Source organism: Malurus melanocephalus, unplaced genomic scaffold, assembly GCF_030028575.1.
Source record: "Malurus melanocephalus ecotype Western Australia unplaced genomic scaffold, MMel_1.1 scaffold_465, whole genome shotgun sequence".
Lineage (NCBI taxonomy): Eukaryota > Metazoa > Chordata > Aves > Passeriformes > Maluridae > Malurus > Malurus melanocephalus.
In genome coordinates this window covers 464513-489041 of record NW_026623697.1, presented here as the reverse complement: position 1 = coordinate 489041, position 24529 = coordinate 464513, and the positions used below count along the sequence as shown (strand labels likewise).

At 50.4% G+C, this 24529-nt stretch overlaps 1 protein-coding gene across 7 annotated transcripts in view; it reads left to right on the top strand.

Moving 5' to 3' along the window:
* The window catches only part of UBN1 (ubinuclein 1), a 26441-nt gene extending 2246 nt beyond the window's left edge, over positions 1–24195 (top strand). Inside the window, 16 exon segments of one of the 7 annotated variants that reach the window (XM_057380669.1) lie at positions 512–598; positions 1483–1578; positions 2126–2260; positions 2725–2828; positions 3961–4399; positions 7481–7551; positions 9480–9609; positions 9792–9910; positions 10371–10493; positions 11338–11481; positions 14247–14297; positions 15368–15410; positions 15694–16911; positions 18234–18486; positions 18799–18888; positions 21793–24195. In XM_057380669.1, the coding sequence (XP_057236652.1) occupies positions 512–598; positions 1483–1578; positions 2126–2260; positions 2725–2828; positions 3961–4399; positions 7481–7551; positions 9480–9609; positions 9792–9910; positions 10371–10493; positions 11338–11481; positions 14247–14297; positions 15368–15410; positions 15694–16911; positions 18234–18486; positions 18799–18888; positions 21793–21845 (3156 nt within the window). In that variant the 3' untranslated portion in view covers positions 21846–24195. 7 annotated transcript variants of the gene reach the window in all.
* The last annotated feature ends 334 nt before the right edge of the window (positions 24196–24529 follow it).

The window sequence follows — 24529 nt, the reverse complement described above, 5'->3', positions numbered from 1 at the left end:
CAGAATCTCCCCCTCCCCTGCTTCCCACTCTGGGGGCTCAGCCCAGCACAGGATGGGGTTCTGAGTGTTCATGGCTGGGACAAGTCCAGCCTCTCACCCACCAKCACCCCAAGTTTTTCTCCCATGGCTCCTCTCCATCCCCTCATCCCCCAGCCTGGATTGATCCTGGGGSTTGCCCTGACTCAKGTGCRCCACCAGCATCTRGTGCTGTTGAACCTTATGAGGTTCCCATGGTGCCTCTTCTYCAGCCTGTTCAGGTCCCTCTGGAGGGTCTCCCATCCCTCAGGTGTGTCAATCACACCACCCAGCTCGGTGTCATTTCCAGACATGCTGAGGGTGCCCAAATCCCTCAGTCCATGTCACTGATGAAGATATTGATCAGAACTCTCTTAAAGCTTGATTTATCTGAGCTGCTGCCTCGCTGCTCCAGCCAGGATGGGTTTAATTCATGGGGTTTGGTGGCAGTGTGCCTGGATTGACTCTCGTGGTTTTATCTCTTTCATTTCTACAGAAGAAAGACCCGGCTGATCCCTTCAATGATGAGGAAAAGGAAAGGCATAAAGTGGAGGCTCTTGCTAGGAAGTTTGAAGAAAAATACGTAGGTGTTTCTTCTTTAAATTGTGTTRCTCCTTGGGCTGGGCAGTGCTGTTCACCTCTCAGGCAGTGCTTTTAGTGTTCACTGGCTCTTAGGTTCCTGTTCTCCCCTGTCCTTTATCCTGGCTGCCACGTGCTGTTTTTTATGTTCTTTTTCTGTCTCAGAGCTGCAAAAATAGTTCAGATTCATTCTTAAATCAGATGAGTCTGATTAGAGTGAATGACATGAACTAAAGTGAGCGGCAAATCACTTACTGTGATTGATACAAGTGMATTTCCTTAAACAAAGTGAAATTCCTTGTTGCTGTGGCAGGATGGAATCTTCCAAGGCTCTGAGTATGGGGCTGTGATAGGTGTCCTCAGGACACTGCTGCATGGATCTGCATCCTTACCTGTTCCTTTCTGGTCTTCCTGTCACTTTATTTCTGTAGTTGGCAATAAACCCACACTGTTTTACCTCTGGCACTGTGGGGCAGCAGTTGTGTGTTGTTCTGTGATACAGATTTGGCCTGTGGGTCACCCTGAYACACTCTGTGTGTGTTTGATCCCTGTGGTACTGAGTCTGTGCCCACTGCAGCACCTAGGGAAGAGCAGTCCCTGTGGAAGAGAGCCCTGGCAGGTTTGTTGAGGGGGTGCAGACCCAGCTCATTGTGGAGCCTGCTGGCACTGACAGACACTGAATGGTTTCATTTGGCTGCACTGTTCTGGTTCCGTGTGACAAGGATTAAAATTGGGTTTACCATCCTCTGAGAGTACAGCGTGATGGGAGGCAGCCCTGGTGTGTTCTGCTGCAGCTTTTTGCTGGAGCCAGTTGTTGTTTTGGATCAGGGCTATCCCTGTGATACTGGGAAAGAGAAGTGATTGCAGTGTCCATGTTTCCATGTTCAGGGTGGGAAGAAGCGCAGGAAGGACCGGATTCAGGATTTGATTGATATGGGGTATGGCTACGACGAGTCCGACTCCTTCATCGATAACTCGGAAGCTGTGAGTGCTGGGATGGGTGTGAGGGGGGCTGAAGGTGTCTGCCTGGGGGGCTCCACCTGAACTGGGAGTGAGCCAGGAGGATGCCAGGGCCAGGGAATGAGAGATCCTGGGGCAGCTGCATGGTAGGAGATGTTGGTTGGCATTCCACAGTCTGTTCTTGAGGGACCRCAATCTCACTCTYGTGAGCAGTGACWGGAYTTGAGGAAATGGCTGGAGCTGAGTTSGAGAGGTTTAGGTTGGATATCAGGGASAGGTTTCTCACCCAGAGGATGCTCAGGCACTGGARCAGGTTTCCCAGGGAAGCAGTCACAACACCAGGTCTCTGTGAGCTCAAGGAGCATTTGGACWAYACTCTCAGGGCTGCACAGGGAGGKATTGTTGGGGTGTCTSTGCAGGGCCAGRARYTGGATTTGATRATCCTCATGGATCCCTTCCAGCTCAGCTATCCTGTGATTCTGTGAATCCCACTGCATTTTCCAAGCAGCTGAGCTATGGAATGAAGTAACCAAGCTCCCAGTGCCAATAAACTGTCCTCTGTTATTTCCAGTACGATGAGCTGGTTCCTGCATCTCTCACTACCAAGTACGGGGGGTTTTACATCAACTCAGGAACGCTGCAGTTCCGGCAGGCCTCTGAGTCTGAGGATGACTATGTCAAAGAGAAGAAGAAGAAGTGTCCCAAGGTCAGCAAGGCAACTTTCTCGGTTATTGCCTCTGTTACAGCTCAGAGCTTGCTGCATKGAAGTTGTTGACATTCAGAGTGGGAGGGATTTGTGACTTGGTGTGGACAGAATAGAGATGAGCGCTTGAAATCCCATTGTGTCCTAAAGTTTCTTATTCAAATGAAGCATGTGTTACATGGATGAGACTCTGGTGGGGTTACCTGGTTCCTAAAGCACAGGTGACAGCAGCTACCTGTCACCCTGAAAGTCACAGCATTCTGGGGGTGCAGAGAGTAGTACAGAAGCTGGGTATGCTGTCAGATGCCAAAGGCAACATGTGCCAGAACTGTGGTAAAGGATGTAGGGGGGTTGGGTTAATGAGTCCTGTGTGTTCACGTGCTTGGGAGAGATCCCAGAGTGGCTCTTGGAGTGCTGGTGATGTTGTGAGAAACTCTTTGATTGTGACTCGTTTTTAACCTGTGCAGAAACGGAAGTTGAAAGATGGAGGTGAAAAAATAAAGAAAAAGAAGAAAGATGATTCTTACGACAAGGAAAAGAAATCGAAGAAGTCCAAGTTTCCAAAAGCTGGGTAAGGAGGGGARGGGGGAATTCTTGCTGCTCAACACCTTATTTCAGGGTTCCAGGTGGCTGCAGTAGGACCTGCTGCAGTGTGGGGTGGCTCAGCAGGTTTTCCAGCAGGAAAACCCCTGTTGCTTCCAAAGTGAGAAGGAAAGGCAGGTGATGATCAGGTAGGGAGCACAGCTCCCCAGCAGCAGTGTTGGAGCACAGGGGGCACAGCTGGCTGCAGTGCTGCTGGTTTGGAGCTCTGTTCAGACAGATGGAAACAGATATGGACAGTGGAGAGAGAGATAACAACTGTTGGGACAAAGCTGTGGGAGGGGAGGCAGGTGGGAAAGGCTTGGACTGGGGTCTGTACGAGTGTGGGGCTGGCAGGGAGGGAGGGGTTACAAGGCAGGCTGTGTTACTGCTCTCACTGGGCAAGCCTTTGTACTCCTGCCCAAAGTATTTCTTGGATGAATGCTCAGCTTTTTTTTATGGTTTTTGGGCTGTAAAATAGAGTGGTTTTTCTTTTTGTTCTGAGTCATCTTGTCCTGTAGCTCTGTCCTTGCTTTGGTCTGCCTGGCCTGTCTGTTTCAATATCTATCTGTTGCTTTTCACTCATTTCCTATATTGTCCTCCTAAATTCTTTCCTTCTTCCTTTAACTGTTCTTTGTGATTTCTTTATTCCTGCGTGGATCTGCTTTAGGGTAGCACCAAATCATGTGTTTGACATGGTACTGTCAGTGTGTGATTCCTTCCAAGTGAGTAAGGAGAGGAATTTGCTCTCCTGGTTTTTACAGGCAGAAAGTGTCACACTAACTCTGTCCTACCTCAGTTCCTCTGTATYAATTGTGCATTTCCCAACCTTCCTTGCTGGAATAATAATAATATCATGTAGCTGAATGAAAGCAGAATTCTGTGGAGGTGATTTAAGCCCCGGCACCTCTGCAGTGAGAGGCAGGACAGCCTTCTCTGAGCTGAACAGGCAGAACCTTAAGACTTTCAGAAGCTGTAAAATACTTTTTCTGGTGTAATTGGTTAAGGGGCTAAGACTTCCCAGGAAATTGTGCCTGTGGCTGAAGTCAGTTGAGGTGAAGGGACCCTCTCTGCTCCTTCATCTTGTATTCAGCACCCTTTCCTCCTCCACACTTTGTTTGCAGCTTCACAGCATTAAATGCAAATAAGGAGAAGAAGAAGAAGAAATACTCTGGAGCTCTCAGTGTCAAGGAGATGCTGAAGAAGTTTCAGAAAGAGAAGGATGCTCAGAAGAAAAAAGATGAAGAGCAGAAAGTGGTGCCTCCTTCCCCATCAGACCCCACGGCCCCGAGGGAAGCAGAGGCCATGGCTGACCCTTTGCTCTCACTCTTTGGCCACGCCAGTGACAGTGACCTGCTCCAGGCAGCCACTGCCATGGACTCCTTGAGCGACCTGGACCTGGAGAGGCTCCTCAGTGAGTCCCCAGAGGGCAGTCCCTTCCCTGAGGTGGAGGATGGCAGCGATCCTGSTGGCACAGGCTTGGAGCAGGAGTTCAAGCAGCCCCCGTCCCTCCCAGAAGGGCTGCCAGCCCCCCTGGARAAACGGATCAAAGAACTGGCTCAGGTACAGCAGCTCCTGGGGACAGTGGGGCTGGTGGTTACTGCAGGGGCACAGCTCTGCTCGGTGTGTGTGGCAGCACCCAGGGAGAGAGCACAGTCCAGTGGGGGAATTTCTCAGTGCCACTGGGATCATACCTTTGTGTCACCCCACTTCCTTGAAGGCCCAGATGTTGAGCAATGTCCAAGTCCTGGGCCTTGTCACCTACTGGATGTCACACTCAGGGTCACACCTGATCAGGTGTGAYCTGGCCAGGATTCSTTCTTTACCTCTCTTGGCAAAGTRTGCACCTGGTGCAAGAAGTAACTTCCCAAGTCAGTTTGACATGGATGAACTGAAATGTGAATTACTGAAGCCAAAGGGCTGGGATGGAGTTAATTTTCTGCACAGTGGCTGGTCTGGGGCTGTTTGGGAATTGTGCTGCAAACAGAGCTGATAACCCAGGGGTGTTTTTGTTATTGCTGAGCAGGGAATATTCACTCAGTGCCAAGGGCTTTGCTGCTCCTCACCCCACACTGCCAGCAAGGGGCTGGGGAGGCATGAGGAGCTGGGAGGAGAACAGCCAGGATAGTTGATCCCAACAGGAATATCCAGACAAGGAGGGGGTGATGCTCAGTGTATAAATCCAAGGAAAAGGAAGGAAGAGAGGGATGTTTGGAATGACATTTGTTTTCCCAAGGAGCTGTTAGATGTTATGGAGCCTTCCTGTCCTGGGGTGGCTGAACACCTTCCTGCCCAGGGGAAACGGGGAATGAATKCCTGGTTTTGCTTTGCTTGTATGGCTTTTGCTTTCCATATTGCACTGTCTTTATCTGAGCCCATGAGTTCTCTCACGTTAACCCTTGTGATTTCCTGCCCCATCCCACCTGGATGTGCAGCTGTGTGGGGCTGAATTGCAGGCTGGGGTTAAACCATGACCAGGGACARATTCCACCRTAACATTTTTACAGTGCTGTGCTGSTCAGGACAGTGAAGGGGTGTTCTGTGTGTGAGATAAGAGGGTGCAGCTGGAAAACACTGCCTGTCCTGCAGCGTGAGAAGGCCWGGACAGCCCTGTAGGTGGGGCTTGAGGATTTGCTAGAACACTGAATGGCAAACACAGGCAGATCCTTCACTGCAGCTTGGGTATCACACTGGAGCTGCACCAATTTGGCAGTTTGAGTCCTTTATCCATTTTTAACATCTCAGTGTGGGGTACCATTTAGGGAGTGGAATATATTAATTTCTGGAAGGGTGGTTCTCTGTGTTTTCACCAGTAGCTCCTCCTGCAGCTGGACTCCTGTGGAACTCACCCATCTTCTCCAAAATGTGGTGTGCTTTGGGAAGCTACAGTCTGTTTTGGAGACAGAAAACATTGGGTGCTTGTCAGGGATCCCCTCCTGGCACRTCAGAGTGTGCTTTCAGCCTGGTGCTGTGATGGCTGTCACCATCAGCCTGTCAACAAGGGCTGGGAGGTTTTGTTCCTGCTGCTGGTGTGGTTTTAAACTTTGATTTTAAGTCATGAATGTGCCCTTGGAGCTCTGTGGTGGTTCTGCCTCCTGGGGCACTTCAGTTTAGAGCACCTCTTCTTTCAGTAAGAGGTGCTGAGTTACTCCTGTTACTAAAGATAAGCTGCTCTTAGAGAGCTGTTGTGCTGAGTTGTGCAGTGGAGTGAGCAGATGGGAGGGAAGGAGGAGCTGAAGAACGTGTTGCCACAGCTGATAAAAATAATGGACTCTTAGTGGAAGCTGTGTTTCAGAAAGCACCAAAACAGCTGTTTCCGACTCTTTGGGTTAAAGGTGAATGTTTTGGAGGTTCCACAGTACCAGGTTAATTGCTTGGTGTAATAGCAGAGTCCCCACTGGTTTTCCTGCTTAGATTTTCCTGCTGCTRTGTCTCTTGTTGCTGGATTGTGGATGTTAAGAAAAGAAGCCCAGGAGGAGTAGTGCCAGCTTGAGCAAACGGAGGTCTCTGGGTCAGTTAGGATTTTGGGACATGGACTCAGGTGGGTTGAAGAGGTGCTGTACCTCTGYCTGGGAGCCAAGTCTCTTCCATCCCAGAGGTGGGAGCATCTCTTGAGTTAAATGGAGCCTTCAGGCATTCCCTCTTCTACTTGAACTGCTTTGACCTTAACCCTCTCCTTTCTAAAATAATTTTCCTGTTGAGGTTCTCCTTAGAATTGAGCCTTCTCCTTTGATATCCCCAGCTGTCTGTGACCTGCTGCTGGCAGGGAGGAATGTACACCTTCTGGGCATAAATTAATTGCTTGCCTGCCTCARCTTTGGAGTGGTAAATCATGGAATTTCAAAATCCTCTCCTGGTCTCCATTCCCATGCAAGGAATCACTAACTGCTCTGGTGCCTTGTGCCAAATCCCAGTTTTGTTTACATCCCCACTCAGAAAAGACTGAAAGCTCTTGGCAATTTGCTACTATCTCATTCATCTCCTGTAATTATTTTCTTGCTGGACATATTTTTCATGGGTGTGATGTTTTTGGACAGCACTGTGTGAGCTGCAGTCATAGCTCAGGAAGYTTTCTGCACAGGATTTCTTTTTTGTGTTTCCATGGTGTTGACGGGCACATCCCCTGTGGCTATGACTCTTTTCTTTTGGTTTCTTGGTGTAGTTTCCAGATTGATCTGTAACATCTGGTGATGAGTCTCCTCAACCTTTCTTAGGTATGATTAGTATGAGCTTTCCTRGGACATGTTCTTGTGCTCATATTCCTGGACACAATCTACTGGGAAGTTAAAACCATGCCCTGAAGCTGTTGTTCTCCCCATGGCAAGTTTGCCAAAACAGCCAATGGCCACCAAGCCATCTCCTTTCTCCCATTAAACAGAGGAATATTCACTCCAGCATGGTAACTCCAGTGCAGCTGGAGAGGAGAATCCAAACTGGGAAGGTCACAAGGTGTGCAGGACATGATGTCCTGGTTGAACTGAGGAGGTGCAAGAGGACAGGGCACAATCTCACTTCTGCTATGACAGAGTTTGAGTAATAAAACTGTGCTTGGTTTTGCAGTAATTCTGTGGTGGTTTAGAAGGTGCTTGGTTGCTTKTTCCAGCTGTGAACTGCTGATGATTTGTGTTATTCCCTGACTTCCAGGCTGCCAGAGCTGCCGAGGGAGAAGGCAAGCAGAAATTCTTCACTCAGGACATCAACAACATCATACTGGAGTAAGTGCTGCCAGCAGAGAGGTGTGGGAAAGGAGAGCATTAGGCAGAGCATTTCTGAAGAATTCAGGAGCAGGTTCATCAGGAATTGTGGGGGTGTCCTTGTACAGGTCTTCCAGGTAGAACTTGTCCAGGATAATAAGGAAGTCTCCTAGAAATGGCTCTCAAAAATATGATGAGGTAGAATGCTGGAGGGGATATATCCAGGCCTCCTGTTCTCAAGGTGCTGCCTGATATTTATGTGACTAAATTTGGTCTCTTAGCCTATGAGTGTAGCTTTGTGCAAGACCAGTGAATCTCTCCCTGTGAGAGATGTCAGGCATGCTCTTTGCCATTTAACTTACATGCTCTATGGAATAAGTTATAACTGGGATAAGGCTGCTGTGTTCAGCTGGTTCTCTGGGAAAATTGGAGGAATTCCATTCCTGCTCTGTGTTTTTGAAGCCCCAAATAACAGAGCACCAGTGTTGCTCAGACAGCTGCAGATAATGGCTTCATTCTTCTGCAAGTGCCTGGAGAGGGCTGATGGAGCACAGAGCTTTGTGATCAGTGCAATAATACTGACACCCAGGCTATAATTTCATTAAGGGTTAGCCAGGCACTGGCAGGGAAGTGCCGAGGGGAGGTTTGGGACTCTGTTYCCCTCTCATTTCTAGGGCTGATTACCACCTTCAGGCATTCCAGTGCTGGCTGAACAAAYAGTCCTTGTCTGTGTCAAACTGATGACTTCAGCTCCATTCTCAGGAGATTTAGACAGATTTGTACAACTTTGCTGTACAATTTGGGTTGGAGTGACCCCGGAACTGAATGTAGACGGGGGGAGAACTCCCTGAGAGCAGACCTGGGAGAAAGATTTGGGGTGCTGGTGGGTGAGAGGCTGGACATGCACCCAGAACACCCCTGTGCTGGGCTGCTGGGGAGGGGGGATTCTGTCCCTCTGCCCCTCAGGTGAGACCCCACCTGCAGAGCTGCCCCAGCCCTGGGGAACAACAGCAGCAGGACCTGGAACTGCTGGAGAGAGCCCAGAGGGGGCCACAGAGATGCTCCAAGGGCTGGAGCCCCTCTGCTCTGGAGCCAGGCTGGGAGAGCTGGGGGTGCTCACCTAGAGAGGAGAAGGCTCCAGGGAGAGCTCAGAGCCCCTTCCAGGGCCTAAAGGGGATCCAGGAGAGTTGGAGAGGGACTGGGGCCAAGGGATGGAGGGAGCAGACACAGGGAATGGCTTCACACGGTCAGAGGGCAGGGATGGATGGGATATTGGGAAGGAATTGTTCCCTGGGAGGGTGGGCAGGCCCTGGCACAGGGTGCCCAGAGAAGCTGTGGCTGCCCCTGGATCCCTGGCAGTGCCCAAGGCCAGGCTGGACATCGGGGCTTGGAACAACCTGGGACAGTGGAAGGTGTCCCTGCCCATGGCAGGGGTGGGATGGGATGGGAGTAAGGTACTTCCAGTCCTAACCATTCTGTGACTGAGGAGGGTGATGATGAATCACTTAGAGTTTTTKACACATCTTGACACCAAAAAGCCAGGCTCCTCAGTTGTGTATAACTGTGTAGTTGGGTTTGGCTCATGGTGACCTCTCTCATCTACTCACTGGGAAGGAAGTTGAAACCCAGGGGATGAGGTTTGATTTTCTATTGTCCTGAATTCCACTGCCRTAGCATCTGACATATCCAGTGTGCACCTCTCATCTGACTGCCCAACCCTCCTGCAYGCAGCTGCAGGGAGAGCTGCAGAGCACACAGGACTGCTGACTTCCACGTGTTCCTTCTCCAGCTACTCCCAGAGCAGATTCAAAGCACAGCATGGGACAAAGGCTGTTAATTCTAGAATCCAAAGARCCTTCAGGCAGTTTGCCTTGTCCTTTGTCCCTCTGTCCCTAGCTGCAGCTCCCCCAGGGTTGCAGAGCTGGCTAACGCTGTGTTTGTGTCCCCAGCATCGAGCTGCAGACGCGGGAGCTGAGCAGCCAGGTGCGCTCGGGGGTCTACGCTCACCTGGCTGCCTTCTTCCCCTGCAGCAAGGACACGCTGCTGAAGCGAGCCCGCAGGCTGTACCTCTACGAGCAGGTGAGGGAACGTGCCAGCACAGCCCCGTGCTACCCCTGATGCCCCCAGCGTGCCTGTGTCCCCAAACAGGCGGTGTTCTCCAGGGGTACCCTTCCATCACCGCAGCTGGGGTGGGTTTGGAGCGGGCTGGGTTTTGGTGTTCCAGCCCTGTGGAGCTCCAGGGTGCTCTGTGCTTGCTCCAGGGTGGCCGGCTGAAGGAGCCTCTGCAGAAGCTGAAGGAAGCCATTGGAAGGGCCATGCCAGAGCAGGTGGCCAAGTACCAGGAGGAATGCCAAGCCCATACTCAGGCCAAGTTTGCCAAGTAAGCTCCTCGTTTGCTTGTTCACCTGTAGCTTTTCCCAGCAGGCTCYCTGTGGCCTGGAGGCTGCTCTCCTGAAGTGCACCATCTCTTTTTGTTCCGTAGGCTAAATTTGCTGATGAGCATTCATTGGCCCAGTGAGGCTGTGTGTGTTCYTTGTGCTGTCTGTGGCAATGCCAGCTGCAGCAGCACTGATGGGACCAGAGCTTGGCTGAAGGGTTTCACGTGTGCAGGCATGTCTTTAGGAATGTGGCAGCCTGGGAAAGTCAGCCTGGATCAGTCCCATGATCTCTCTTACAAAATAGTGGGAGATTTCTTAACCTTGAGCCCATAGCTCAGCTTGCACCCTGAACCAGAGATCATCACTGATACTGAGACCTCTGACCAGTGCTGTTCAGAGACACTTAATTCTCCCCTTGAACCTGCAGGACAATCACTTCCTCATTTTCTGTCTCCATTTTAGGATGCTGGAAGAGGAAAAGGACAAAGAGCAGCGARTTTGTTCTGATGATGATGAGGATGAAGAAAAGGGAGGGAAGCGCGCTGCAGGTCCACGGAAGAARTTCCAGTGGAATGATGAAATCAGGTTTGAATAACTCAGATATTAAGCAAAGCCATGACTTGTCTTGCTCTTTGCAGTTGGCAGTGGAGCGTTTTGGTGTCTGTGTCTTGTTTCCAGAGCAGTGCTGATCACCTGTAGGAACAATCGGCTCAAAGGTTCATGGCACGCGGTGCAGTTTATGGAAGCCACTGCTGCATTTATTRCATCTCACCCTGGAGCTGATTTCAGGCACAGGACAAGTCTGAGAGAAATGCTAAGAAGCCTCTGTGCAAAATCCAAAAGAGAGAGTCAGATCTTTGGGARCAGAAAGAATTCAGCTGAATTGCTGACATCCTACAGCCAAGACTCTTAACATGCCCAGGTTCTGGAAGCAGTTGAAGTTGTCGGGTTTTGCTTCCCCTGGCACTTGGGGGGCTGACAGAGAAGGGAGTGCTGAAAACAGAGGAGAGTGATAGAGGCTAAAAGGAGAATCAGTCCTGCTGTCTTCATCTTATTCTGGAACAAACTGAGGTGCTGCTGATTGGTTTAGGATACAGCCAGGTTTGCTCACCTTCTCCTTGCTGAGAGGTTCAGTTCTGTGGTTGTTACCGGTGCCTCTGGCTCTGGCACTGGTTTGTTACCTCAGCTGTTTCAGGAGATTGCACTGGGAAAGGGTAACAAGGCTTTTCTGCCCCGTGCATCCATGTGTGTGTGTGGGAAAAGTCAGGAATGTGCCTTTCCCTTCCCTTTTGTCRGGAAGGCAGTGCAGGGTTTCATTGCAAGAGCCAGGAGTGTCTCTGTGTATTTATCCAGCCTGGATAAAGAGAATGGTCTCCAAGTGGGGAAGGTCAATCTGCGTAACTGTATCTGAAATCTTCCTGTTCCTCAGGGAGCTGCTTTGCCACTTGGTGAAGATTAAGGTGGATGGTTATGACCTTGACAAGAATAAGGCTCAGTCTCTAGAGGATTATATGAAGACCTTCCTAGAAGGAGAGGTGAAGCCCCTTTGGCCAAAAGGCTGGATGCAGGCCAGGTGAGCAAGAATCAAAGGATTCCTTGTCCTGAGGGACYTGGGAAGGTCTTAGTGCTGCCCTTGCTCAGGGAGTGGCTGGCTTCAGAGTTAGATCAGAGTGCTCAGGGCCTTGGCTTATGGAGTTTTGGAAATTCCCAAGGACAGAGATTGCCACAGCGTCTCTAGGMTCCTGTTCTGGTACTGATCACTCTTCATGAAATCTTCTCTCCTTATTTCCAATCACAATTCCCCTTGCTGCGCTGAACTGAATATTCCCTCCTTTTGCTTTTTACTGTGCACCTTTGAGATAGATCTGACTCCATCTTCTTCATGTCTCCCTGTCCCCACCACTCTTTAGGTAGTGGAAAACTGCCATCAGATTCCTCCTGGGGCTTCTCCTTTTCCAGGCTAAGCAAGCCCAGTTTCCTCCACCTCTCCTTGGCTGTCCCTGTTCCTCAGGATGTCTCCAGTTTGTCAGCATCTCTTGTATTGTGGGGACCCTGCACCTGGATCTGTGTCCTGATGTKCCCTCCCAGGTGGTGATCAGGGGATAGTTTGCTCTCAGCAGGACCCCTTTGCAGGACTGGCTCCCCTTCAGCTTGCCCCCCAGGACCCCCAGGCCCTTTCCTGCAAGGCTGCTGCCTGGGGTTGTTCCATCCCACTGCAGGACTTGGTGCTGGGCTTCGCTGAGCTTCACAAGGGTTGTGTTGGTCCCTTCCTCCAGCCTGGGAAGGGCCCCATGAATGAATGGCAGCCCTGCCCTGCAGCATATTCTGTCCCCTCCCTCTGTCCCTTTCCACCTCACAGATGTCCTGAGTGCAGTCAGGGCTGTGAATGCCAGTGCTGGGTGGTCTTGGCYCTGTGTTGATCTCTGACAGGTGCCACTGGCAGGTGGAGCTGGCATCAAGCTCAGGCCCAGGGGCCAGTCTGCTTTCTTGGCTCTGTATTACAAAGGATCACTTTGTAATCACAAAGGATACATTTTTCAGACATTTTGGGAAATCTTCTCTGGAGTATTCCCAAAAGAAGGCAAAGCAGAAAAGTTTTAGGGGCTTATTAGAGTCAGTAGGAATTTGGTGTGGTTTCTGTACCCTCACTGCTGTTYCCTGCTCTTTCCTACCCTCCATCATCCCTGTCCTTGAGCTGGCAGAGGCAGAGTGACACACAAATGGCAGAGACCTTTGCTGGGACTGTCATCACCTTCTGGCATGCTTTGCTTTGCTCAGTCCTTTTAAAGAAGGGACAACTCTACAGTCTTACTCCTGGAATCTTTAAGGTTCCTCCAGGCCAAGCTGTTCCATGATCTGTCTCTTTGCATTTCACAAGCTGGGCAGTGCTGTCTCCTCTCTGCTGAATTTGCTTTTGGGAGGTCAGAAGGGCTGGAGGAAGCTGTAAGTACCAGTTCCTAAGAGCAGTAAGTGTGAATAACACATCACAGATCCACTTRGAACAGTCCAAGGCTCTTTGTGCAGTTGCATGTGCACAGAAAGCTGAGCATGGTTGTGGTGTGGTGCTGCAGGAGCTGASAGGTGGCATGAGGAGCTGCGGGAAGATTCCTACTTAGTTAATGAAGATATGTTTGAAGGTCTTACCTTGCCAAGTTTTAAAAACTTTTCTTTGAATAAAAGGGAATTAAAATCTTTAACTCTGAGTTTGGAGGGGAAACTGTTGGTCATTCAGGTGCTCCCCCAAGACCCAGTGTAGGAGGCCCTTCCAGTAGAATTAAATACAGAATGATACAATAAAAGTGGGCTTCCTGGTTGCTTTCCAGTGGCTCAAGGACAATGGTTTGTCCTGCTGGGACCTAGAGTTGTACTTGATCTTTCTGGATCCCATCCAACTTGAGATATTCTCTGACTTGGTGGTTTAAAGACAGAGGGTAGAGTGACACCCATGGGGAGGGTTTGGTGGTTCTAGGAAAGCTGGAACAATTTTATGGCTAAGTCAGCTTGATTCACTGTCATCATGGTCTCAGAAGTTCATCTGTAAGAGGAACCTGAAGGTGGGCAGAGCAGCAGTTCTGTGTATGAGTTCAGAGAGGCCCTGCCAGGAGTCTGTTTCCTCCATTAACACTGAGAGATGATTACCACAATGTTAGCTTAACAAAAGCTTGCTTTTTAAAAGAAAAGGACGACAAAATGCTGTTAATAGCAGCCAGGAATCACATTCCACGTGCCAGTACTGAAGGAATATTTATAACTCCTCCCCTGATGTGTAAGAAGGCAGCTGAGTGGCAGCTGGTGTGGGTCAGAGGGTGTTTGTGGGAGATTCTGGCTTACCCTCGGTAGTGCAGGGCTTTGGATGAAGCTGTGCTCAGTCAGTCCTTGCAGAAAGGGTTGTGATGTRCAAAGTCACCTCAGCTCTTGGCTGGGGCCACAGAGGTGACACAGACCCTTCTCTCCCTCATTGCTGTGTCAGAGGCATGGSAAGGGAGCCTCTCTCCCTGGAAGTTGAAGAGCTCTTGGATATCTGTGGCAGTAGCAATGCCCTGAGTGATGGTCCTGCCTCTCCTGTTGGCTTTCTAAGATGACAGAGCTCTTTCCTGTGGTATTGTCAACCATTGCCTTAAATGGCCTTTCCAGTGCCTWCAAGCACTGCTCCCCAGAGAGAATTTGTGGGGCAGCTCAGGAGGATCTCCCTGGAAAAGGGCTGAACATTTATTTGCTCTCTGTGGTTTCAATTTGACTGAGTCCCCTGCTGTACTGTGCAGCTCTGTCTCCAGTGATCCCAGCTGCTCTACTGGGTCTTGCTGGACATCACTTCTCATTGCTCTCTTCCCTTCTTAGGACACTGTTTAAGGAGAGCAGGCGTGTACATGGACACCTCACATCAGTCCTGTGAGTATCACAGCATTGCTTTGGAGTGAACACTGGTGATCTCCATTTTCTGGGGCCTGGGGGGGTCATGCAGCAGCACTTGAGCTTGCCTGGCTCCCCCCTCACACATCTGTGCTGCTTCCTTCGGGGAGGTCTAGGGAGAGCAGGTGTTTGTGGGACATCTCCCAACCCTTTTCTGAGGTGCTTTAGCCTTCAGTGAGCTCTAAAATGAGAACTTTGAAGCCAGGTTGCCCCCTGGTTCAACAGGCTGGAGTAAGACCTCTGCGTTTTGCCTGGGAGAGTGAGTATTGCAGCCTGCTCCATCGGTCCTTACTGGATTCTGCATTCCCTCTTTCTTGCTGCCTGGTTCTAGAGGGACACAGTGACCTCAGATTAGTGAAGGTGGGTGCAACAGGCTGGTGACAAACCAGAGCCATCAGAATCCAGCTGGGCAGGGGCTTTAATGCAGAGGGTCTCATGGATCTTGCTGGTGGTTGATGATAGATGATGACACGGATTGAGGCTGATGTCTGTGTGGCAGACAGTCCTGTTCTTGGCACTGCAGGAGTGAGAGGAGGTGTGAAATAGGTACAGGGTCATCCTTCCCTCAGCCACACCATCCCAGCAGCTCAGGGCTGTCTTGTACCAGAGATTGTATCTGACCATTCCAAAAGATCTGTTCTCTGGGAATTTGGTGATGCTTTTGCCTCCTTGACTTCTTCTGGGAACCTAAAAGGAAGGTGTAACTTCTGCAGAACAGTGTCTGTTGCAATTTGTCTCTGGGTGTCGCTGCAGGAGGGCAGCAGTGGGGTCCTGCAGCCCTGCAGGGTGTGTGTGTGGGTGTTCCACTGCTCTGCTGCCATCCTAGGACTCTGCTCTGCTCCCTGATCCATCCCCTGTTGGGGAGCTGGGGCTTCCAAGAGCAGCAACCAAATGTCATGTGGTTTTGAATCCTAGCAACCTGAGATGCTGCCTCTGTTCCCTGCAAAGGCTCAGTGGATTGTCACTGGCAGGGCCCAGGTGTGCTCCCAACTGGATCCTTCCCTGGGGACATTCTCTGAGCCRTGCTTCTCTTGTCTCCCTCCAAACAGGGCGAAGAAGAAAGTTATTGCTCCTACTAAGGTGAAAGTGAAGGTGAGTTCTGTTTCCTGGTTCTCGTGGTTGTTGTATGGCAAAAGTCAAGTGACAGCCACCCTRAATGCTGTGTTTGAGCTTTGTGCCTCTACATCAGCTACTCTGAAGTGGCTCTGCTCAGTATTTGGCTTGAAAAAACAGCTGGAACAGCAGTTGGGTGGGAGGTGGGGCCTGACTGGCACAGAATATGTGTCCCCTGCCTGTTGCCCCCAAATTGTGAAACTTGCCAGCTGTAATCCCAGTTTCTCTTCTGACTGTGGCCTCTCCTGTGATGTCGTTTCAGGACTCTTCCTGCAAGCCCGACAAGAAGCTGTCGGTGTCTGTCCCTTCCCTGCACTCRAGCAGCACCTTGGCCATGTCTTCAGAGCCCCAGGGAGGAGCCCTGGGCATCAGTGSCCAAACCAGGGAACTCCTGTCCCTTGGGACAGCCCAAGCTGCCAGCAGCACTGCCACTCCTGCCACCTTCAAGGACGACTCCTTGGATGAGGACTTGATTCACAACCCCACCTCCTCCCTGGAAGCCGTGTCCAAGGAAYTGGCTGTGCTGAACAGCAGGGCGGGAGGGAGCCCTGACTTCACTCTTCCTGCAGCTCCAAAAGCTCCACCAGAGAAGATCCCAACTCTTGCATCCTCTGAGGAGAAGAGGACATTTCCAAAGCCCAACCCTTCCCCTGCATCWTCCTCTGGTTCCCTCCAGTCTCCTCTGAACTTCCTGGCTGAGCAGGCCCTGGCATTGGGCCAATCTTCACAAGACAAGAAGACAGAGAACTCTAATTACAAAGAGCATTCCTGCCAAGCCTCCCCCAGCAAAACCCTTCCTGATACCCACCAGKCTAAGCAGAAGCACCACAGCCTGGTCAGGCCGGGACACGGGCCCTCAGCCCCGGTGCCAGGCTCTCAGGTGAAGGTGTTCCACCCTGGTGCTCAGCTCCAGAAAACCTTCACCTCCCCAGCTCCCTTTGTCAAACTGCAGAATCCCAAGTCCTCMACCCCTCTGCCCCAGCGCTCCCTCCTCCAGCAGGTCAAGTCATCAACCAAAGCTCAGAGCTTCCATTCTTCCACGTCCCCAAGCAGCACCCAAAACTCCAGCAGCTCCCACAAGAGCCAGGGCTCATCCTCGTCATCTCTCAGCTACGCCGGGAAGCACTCGAGTGGCTCCGGCTCTTCAGGACAATCCTACAAATCGCCTTTCGTTGCTGGGTCCCTCTCCAAGCACGGGGCTTCTTCTGGCAGCTCCTCTGGAGCTTCTGCAAACCAGGGCAGCTCCTCTGGGAATTTGCTTCCCGGCATTGCAGCCTCTTCCTCGGGCTCGGCCTCCAGCCGCCCGGCCTCCGGCTCCTCCGTCAAGAAAACTCCCGTCTCSCAGAAGCTGACCCTGGTGGCACCTCCAGGGGGCTCCAACGGAGATTCCAGTGGGGGCACCCAGGGGGTGGCCAAGCTGCTGACCTCGTCCCTAAAGCCAGCTGTGGTCAGCAGCACCGCAGCCTCTACCTCTGTGCCGGTAAGGGGGCTATGCTGGCACAGCCTTGGGCAGCACTGCCCTAAAGGGGGCACTTCTAAAGCACTTTCTGCAATTCTTGAATGACTGTGTGGATTTGGGCTGCTTTAGGCTAGAATGTTGTGGCCTTTGTCCTTGGTTTGCACTCCAGAATTCCAGCTGTCATTTTCAGCTTAAAGTAGCAACTAAGCAGAATATTGTGGCACCCTGCRAAGTGCAGGTTTTGTGTCATGTTCCTGCCCTGGCTCTGCAAGTTATGAGCACAGTAGGGCGCCCATTTAGATTAAGAGAAAGTGCAGTAAGGTAATTTATCATAAGAGCTAAAATTCATTGCATAAATTAAAAGATTAATGATGAATTTATTGTTAATTAGATCTACAAACTTTGCCTTTTTTAAATTATTGCAAGTCATTTTAGTGTTACTGCCAGTTTTGTCATGACTGGCCCAAAGAATAATCTGTGGTCATAGAACCATGGAATCATTAAATTGGAAAAGTCCACTAGGATCATTAAGTCCAAGCACTGGCAAGGCCATCACTGACACATGTCCCCAAGTGCCACATCCATGGCTTTTAAATCCCTCCAGGGATGGTGACAGGGAGCTGTGCCAGGGCCTGACAATGCTTTCAATGAAGAAATTTTCCCAGTATGCCAACAAAACCTCCCCAGCACAACGTGAGTCTGTCAATACAGACTTGTGTTATTATAGTATTGTGTTACCTAATGGTATAAGGGGCTCAATTCTTATCTATAGTGAAATAGTGATAGTTCCTAATAATGTTGTGTTTATGTGTTGTTGGCTGCTCATCCCTGCCTTCCTTTGTGGCCCATGGAAAGAGCTGGGAAATTCAATAAGTATATTTAAATCAAACTGTACTGCTCAGCTGCTGTCTGTTACTGAGACAGAGAGCTGGGAATCACTCCCCAGTGGTGCCTGTCTCCATGGGAGAGATCCCAGATAACATCCCTGGGTGCCTTGGGTGCCAAATCTTGGTGCCTGGAGTTGTCAGCAGTGCCAAAAATGAGTAGGAATCATCCCCCCTGGAACTCACAGGTGGTGTGGAAACATTTCCTCTGCCTAATGCAGGCACAGCTCTGGAGCAAGGCAGTCATAGAGGCAAGTGCAGCATGGCCACATTCAAGGGCTGGATTGCCAGTGTCCATCTGCAGATGCCTCAAGCGCTGGTATCTCTTGGGCCCTGGCTGGGAGGGTGCTTTTCCCAAGGGGGAATTCTTGAGCATTCCATGTTTTGCAGATGTGTAARTATGATTGATGCTGTGCCGTGGTTTTCCCATCCTGACTGACCTTTTCCRTTGCTTTTCAGAAAGGAACTAGCGGAGCTGTGCTGCTAACAAGTTCTTCCTCCYTAAGTGTACTGGCTCCATCCTACAAGTCCAACAACCCAAAGCTGCCAGCTGCCCTGAGCTCCACCCCRTTAGGTATTATCTCTCCTATTCATTCATTCCCTCTCCATGTCATCTCCTTCAGTTCCGACTCCTCCCCAAAAGCAGGAGTGTCCAAGGATGCCATCGTCACAGGACCTGCTCCGGGGACTTTCCACCAYGGCCTGGGGCACAGTGAGTATCCTGCTGGTGTCCTGTGTGTGTCACTTGTGCCTGTGCTGTCCCATAGACCATCAGTGCTCTGCTGTGCTGTGCTGGCCCATTGCACACCAGCCCAACTCTCTGGCTGTTGCTTCATGCTGTGGTCCCTGCTTTTGTATCTCCAGCAGTTGCATCTGGAGAACCTTGGCCACATGCTTAGAGCTTGCCCAGAAGTGCCAATAGCTGGAACCCGAGCTCTGAGCTAACTGCTGCAGCTCCTCTGCTCGTTTCTGCCTTGAATGTGTATTTGTTCCTTTTTTCCCTCTCCTCTCTTTTTCTCTCTAGGTCTTCTGGCTGGTTTGCACTCCAGCCCCCACCATGCAGCGCCACTCCCACACTCTGCCCTGTCCACTCATTTACCACAGAGTTTGCCAGGTAACTTGTCAGACACTTGTGTTTGTCTTCTGCCTCGTGAATCTCCCTCTATCTCAGCAGATCCTTCCTTTAGGGCTGAAAACAGAGGGGCTGTCCATGTTTTCCAGCTGGTGTGGATGGCACTGAAGTCTCTCTGAGAGTGAGGGGCTGGGAGCAGCTTGGTCTGGTGGAAGGTGTTCCTTGCCCATGGCAGGGGTGGAAGGAGATGAGTTTTAAGGTCCCTTCCAACCCAAACTRTTCCATGATCAGGAAGAAATTACTGACTGTGAGGTTGGGGAGGCCCTGGCACARKGTGYCCAGAGAAGCTGTGGCTGCCCCTGGAAGTGTCCAAGGCCAAGCTGGATGGGGCTTGGAGCACCCTGGGACARTGGAAGGTGTCCCTGCCCATGGAATGAGTGAGCTTTAAGGTCCCTTCTGATCAAACCATTCTGTGATTCCTGGAAGCACAGGTGACCCCTCAGTGCTTACAGCAGGTGTTGGTTCCTGGAGATACTCAGAATTATCCTGCCAGGATGAAAGCTGTGCCTGTTTGTGCACAGCCTTCTAGGACTGCCCTGGAATGGATATTCCAGCTCTGTGGAGTKTTGTTCCTGGTGACCTACATAAAATGTGTCAGACCAGACTGTCTTGTGTCTGTGCACTGACTTAATTGCCAGCATCTCCTTCACGACAAGTTTGGAGAGTAAATGCAGATTGCTCCACTTGCTGCTCACAACGTGAGGATTTGGCAGTTGAGCCTGTTCCTACCCCAGTTTGATGCCTGCAGAAGTGATGCATAAAACAAGAGTTTTCCAAAGAAGGAGGCAAGTAAGGAAAATTGAAATTCAGTGCCAGCAGATTGGGCTTACCTGCATCAGGGAGCTGCTTATTCCTCTGGTGACTCCTATTTCTGCTTTCTCAGATATGTTCTTTTGCACTTCAGGGCAGTTGAGTGCCACTGCCTTAGTACCTGCCCCTGTTGGGATGGTGGTCTTCCTGAGCCATATGAGCCCAATTTAGGAGTGCTAGCCTGATCCTGTGGCTCTTTGCATGGATAACCATGTGACCTTCTGGAGCAGTCATGGAATAAATGCCTCTGACTGCTGAGCATGGTGTTTTGTTTGCTGAAGAAAACAGAGTGCGTTGTGCACTCATGAAAATGCAATGAATTGGTTGTCTTTGCTTCTCCTGCTGAAGTTTGAGGTGGGTTGTGCCACTTGAGTGTGGTGGAGCCATCACTGGTGTGACAGACCCTTCCTGTTTGTAAATCACACTTCCTGGAGAGAGAGATGAGGGATTGCACTTTGAACATGGATTGTGGAACAGATTCTGTGTCACTGAGGAGCAGCTCTTTGTCCCTTTAGTTGAGGAATTCAAAGTGGGTTCCTCACTGGGTTATAACAGGGCTTATAACAGAACCATTTTTTGATGGACTCTTCAGCAGGATGTAGTGCCAGAAGATAAAAGATCCCTGGCAATAAGTGAAGGAAAATTGCCTGTGGATACAGCTTCAGCAAGGACCTGCTTTCCCCACAGTGTTTTTACTTAAAGATTGGAGATGGAGCCTAGAGCTGCCATCTCCTGGAACATTCCCAACTTTGGCATTTCCTAGAACACAGTAGATGTTTAAGTGACCCCTCTAACCTTAAGATGAAGGGATGTGTTTTGTGGCACAAGCTGTGCCAACATCTGGCCACAGCTGCACTGCAGTGCCCAAATGCTGCGAGGCGTGCGGGAGGTCGCTGCAAACGCCAAGGGAATGTTGATGCCTTAAATAAAAGTGCTTTTATGTCCATATTCATCCAAAAGCCTCCAAGCAAGGAGCATCCAGTGCATGCTGGTGTGTGCTTAGTGCTGCTGCTGGCGCTGGGAATGTAGAAATGGGATGTGCTGGGCTGAGTTCTTGCATGGAACGAGYTGTTCTTGGCTGGGAGGAGAAGCTGCTGCTGCACTGCTCGGTGCCACTGCTGCTTAGCTGCCCATCTCAGTGCTCCCATTTGTTCATCGTGGTCTGAAGTAGTTTTAATTGCTCCTGGAAAACTKTTGCTTCCTTAAACTTCCTTCCTTTTTCTTCTTCAGTGCATTTTCTCTTTTCCTCCGCATCCATTTCTTTCTGTTCCATCAGTGGTGATACTCCTGTAGTTCCTGTGGCTGTCAGTGGGCACCTAAAGCTTTAATTTCAAAAGCACCTAATTGAAGAATCATTAATAAAGCTCCTAAAGCCCTACCTGAAAGGGGTTTGTTGGTGAGGGGTTGGCCTCTTCTCCCACACAACCAGTGACAGGACAAGASAAAACAGCCTCAAGCTGTGCCAGGGGAGGGTCAGGTTGGACATCAGGAAGAATTTTTTCCCATAAAGGGTGGTCTGGCTTTGGCAGGGGCTGCCCAGGGAGGTTTGCAGTCCCCATCCCTGGAGGTGTCCAAGGAAGGCCTGGTCGTGGCACTCAGTGCTCTGGGGTGGTGACAAGGTAGGGATCAGTCACAGGTTGGGCTTGGAGGTATTTTCCAGCCTCAAGGATTTGGGAATTCTGGGATTCTGTGATTACAGCAGCAAAAATGTATTTGCAGGTTCCTTCCAACCASCTGTAGTTCCAAGGCAGCCATAGCAAGTTTCTCTGGATTCTTGGATGGGGGATGTGGCAGGGTGGGTTTAGAGAGGGGCACAGGCTAAGGAGCCCACTGGCACTTGGGGCTTGTACTCAGACCCCTCAAAAGACCCCAGTGCTTCCCCTGTCCCTTCCTCAGAAGCAGGGCTGCTCCTGGTGGGCAGATGTCTCCAAGCACATCCTCTCCTTCCTCATTCCTTGGTGCTGGGAAGGCAAAGCAGGTCTTTCCCTCTGTGCAGAGGCCTGGCTGGCCCAGCTGCCCGCAGCTCCGTGGGGCTGCTGCCACACCCCCTTCCCAGCTGGTTTTATTTTCTTSCAGATGCTTCTCAGCTTCACGGCAAAGGGTCCAATGCACAGCAGCGCAAGTTGTGACGCCTGTGAGGAGGGGAGAGACAGCACCTATAGGATAAAACCCAGAGGAGCAGCTCATGGACTTTGGATACCAGCTGTGTCTTTTGATTGCTTTCGATTTTTTGTCTTCTGTTTCTTTTTTTTTTACAACAACTGGAGAGACTGAACTGCACCGAGGAGCTCATTGGGGTGTCTGCTCAGAAGTTTTCAGAGCTGAGCCCCAGCCACCGGGCCACCTTGAGCCATGCCCTGATGAGAGAGAGAAGCCTTCTGTAGCACTGTTTTATTGCTGCTGCCCTTCCTGCATTCCCTGGCACTGGCTGGAACTTGCAGGGACACTCGGGTGCTCCTGTGCTTKATTTCCACCCGTGTCCGTAGCTGCCAAGTACCTCCAAGTCCAGTTACCTCCCTGGTCTCGCCGTGGAGGGTGTGAAAGGTGCTTCTTTCTTCTGCTTTGGATTTACCTGGATCATTCTAGCACTGCCAGTGCTTTCTTGAAGACATTTGAGTAACTTTCCAATTGTACTATGAAAGTGTGCTACACTCAATTGGAGGGTTGAACATTTGCTGTGTGGTGAGTGTGAGGAAACACCTGATGTTCCCCTCTGGAGGAGAAGGAAGACTCTTTAGAGTCTTTAGAAGAGAGACATTTTTAGATGCAGTCATTGACTTTTAGAATTCTACTTCTTTTGGGTTTTTGGATTTTTTTTCCCTCCAAAGGGATGCTTTTTTCCTGCTCAGTTTTATCCTCATTGCCATCGAAYGCATTGGATTGAATGGGACACTTCTTGGCATGTCACATGGATCGGGAGACATAATTCCAGTGCCTTTTATGGTGGAGCAAGAATGGACTAGTGACACACATTTCAGCCCTATTTTGTGTGCTCCTCAACCCTTTTTTAATCATTCTGTATTTAAAATGTGTTCTGGTTTATTTAATAGAGCTTTCTATGGTTGCACATAAAAAAAAACAAAACAAAAACAAAAGAGAAAGAAAAGCTGCACTGTCTGGACTTTAGTGGTGACCCGGTGACTGACTACAGTCCCAAATCCAGCAGGAGCACCAGTTCTCATCCCAGTATGTGCAGGTGGGTTCCAGGCCCTCCCTTAAAGCCATTCTTTCCTAGGGTTGTGAGTGAGGATCCATTTGGTGGGCAGAGAGAATGAGTGAGATGAACCAAGGTCACTCCTGTCAAAGGAATTCCAGAGAAAACCACTGCTCTCCTCAAACATCCTGCACCAGGGTCGTGTGCTTGGCACAGCTGCAGGAACAGGGACCATCTACACCTGGGGGTGTGTTTTCTTGTTCATTTTTTAACTTCTGCACTTAAATGCTCCCCCTGAGCACCCCCTTTCAGGCTCAGGGCAGGCTGAGGTTCTACCTGAGCTTTTTGAGGTTTTGGTTTCCTGCTCTTCCCCAGTCTGTCTTCTCTCAGGCCCCCACAGCCACATCCCAGTTGTGCAGGGGTAGTGCTGGTCCACGTAGAATTTACTGATATTCTGAGGAAAAGCTTTTGGCTTCCTCCTCGAGCTTTGGGGAAGGCTGCTGACCCCAGAATATTAACAAATGCCTGCTTTAGTTTCCCCTRGTTTTTGTTGAGATCAAGAAAGTCTGTTTTCAGTTGGAGTTGATACATAACTGCCCAAGATCAATGAGTTGATTGTATTTCAGAATAATGGAGACAGCTCAGATTTCAAGTGTGTTTACAGAAAATACYGAGGTTGTAGCAAAAGAGCCAAAGACAGAGCTGGTGTGGGTAAAACAAAGAGCAGCAGTTCCTGGTGGACTCTGAGCAGTGGATGTCCCGTCCAAGGCCTGAGGGGTGCTTGGCACCTTCCCCTGGAAGCTGGGGACACCTGGCAGGACAGGRGCTCTCAGTGAGTGACTCGAGGTACCACTTCTCCTCCCTCTCTTTGCTTTCACTCGAATGCTTCTGCTGGGAAGCCCCCGTGAGTGCGGCCGGAGCAGAATGCCCTCCTTCTAGGAATTTAGCGAAGCCTCTTGCCTCAGGGAAATGTTTATGTGGTGGGAATTCTGTGGGGTATTTTTCTTTACATGCTATAATGAATGAGTGAATGGTGTGGAGCAGAGTGGCAGCAAGGCAGGCCCACACAGAGCAGCTGAGGGGGAGCCAGGCTGGCATCTCTGCCTTGGCGAGGCAACTTGCAGCACTTCCAGGATGGAATGGGGAGGGAAGGCTCCCATGGCACTTACTTGGGGATGGCAGTTCCTTTTGGGTGTAAAAGCTGCAGTTTACTACTCTATTTTTTGATGTATGTTGGGACTGTCTTGCTGAAGATGGTGGGGGTGGTATGGAAACTGTTAATCTTGTACAGAACAACTGAATAAATTGTTTCAAACTTTCCAAAATGCTTTTTTTTYCCCCATCTCCTTGCTTCTAGTTCCCTGACTTTGTGTTCAAGAATTTGTATTGCAGCTTGGATGCTCATCTGTTTCTTGAGTGATTAAGGAATTACTGACTGTTTTAAAGTCTCCTGCGTGGTGAGTGACTGGCAGCTCTGTTGCAGGGGAATGTTTCCTCTCATTGCCTGTGCTCCTGCTGGTACCTCAAGTTGGCCTCTGTGGGGCTCAGACCCTGGAGCAGTGTGTGATCCTTCCTGCCTGATCCCTTCATTCATGAAGGTGAAATCCCCAGAGCCAGGAGGGATAAGCAGGGGATGCTCGTGGCTGCTTTTGTGGACAT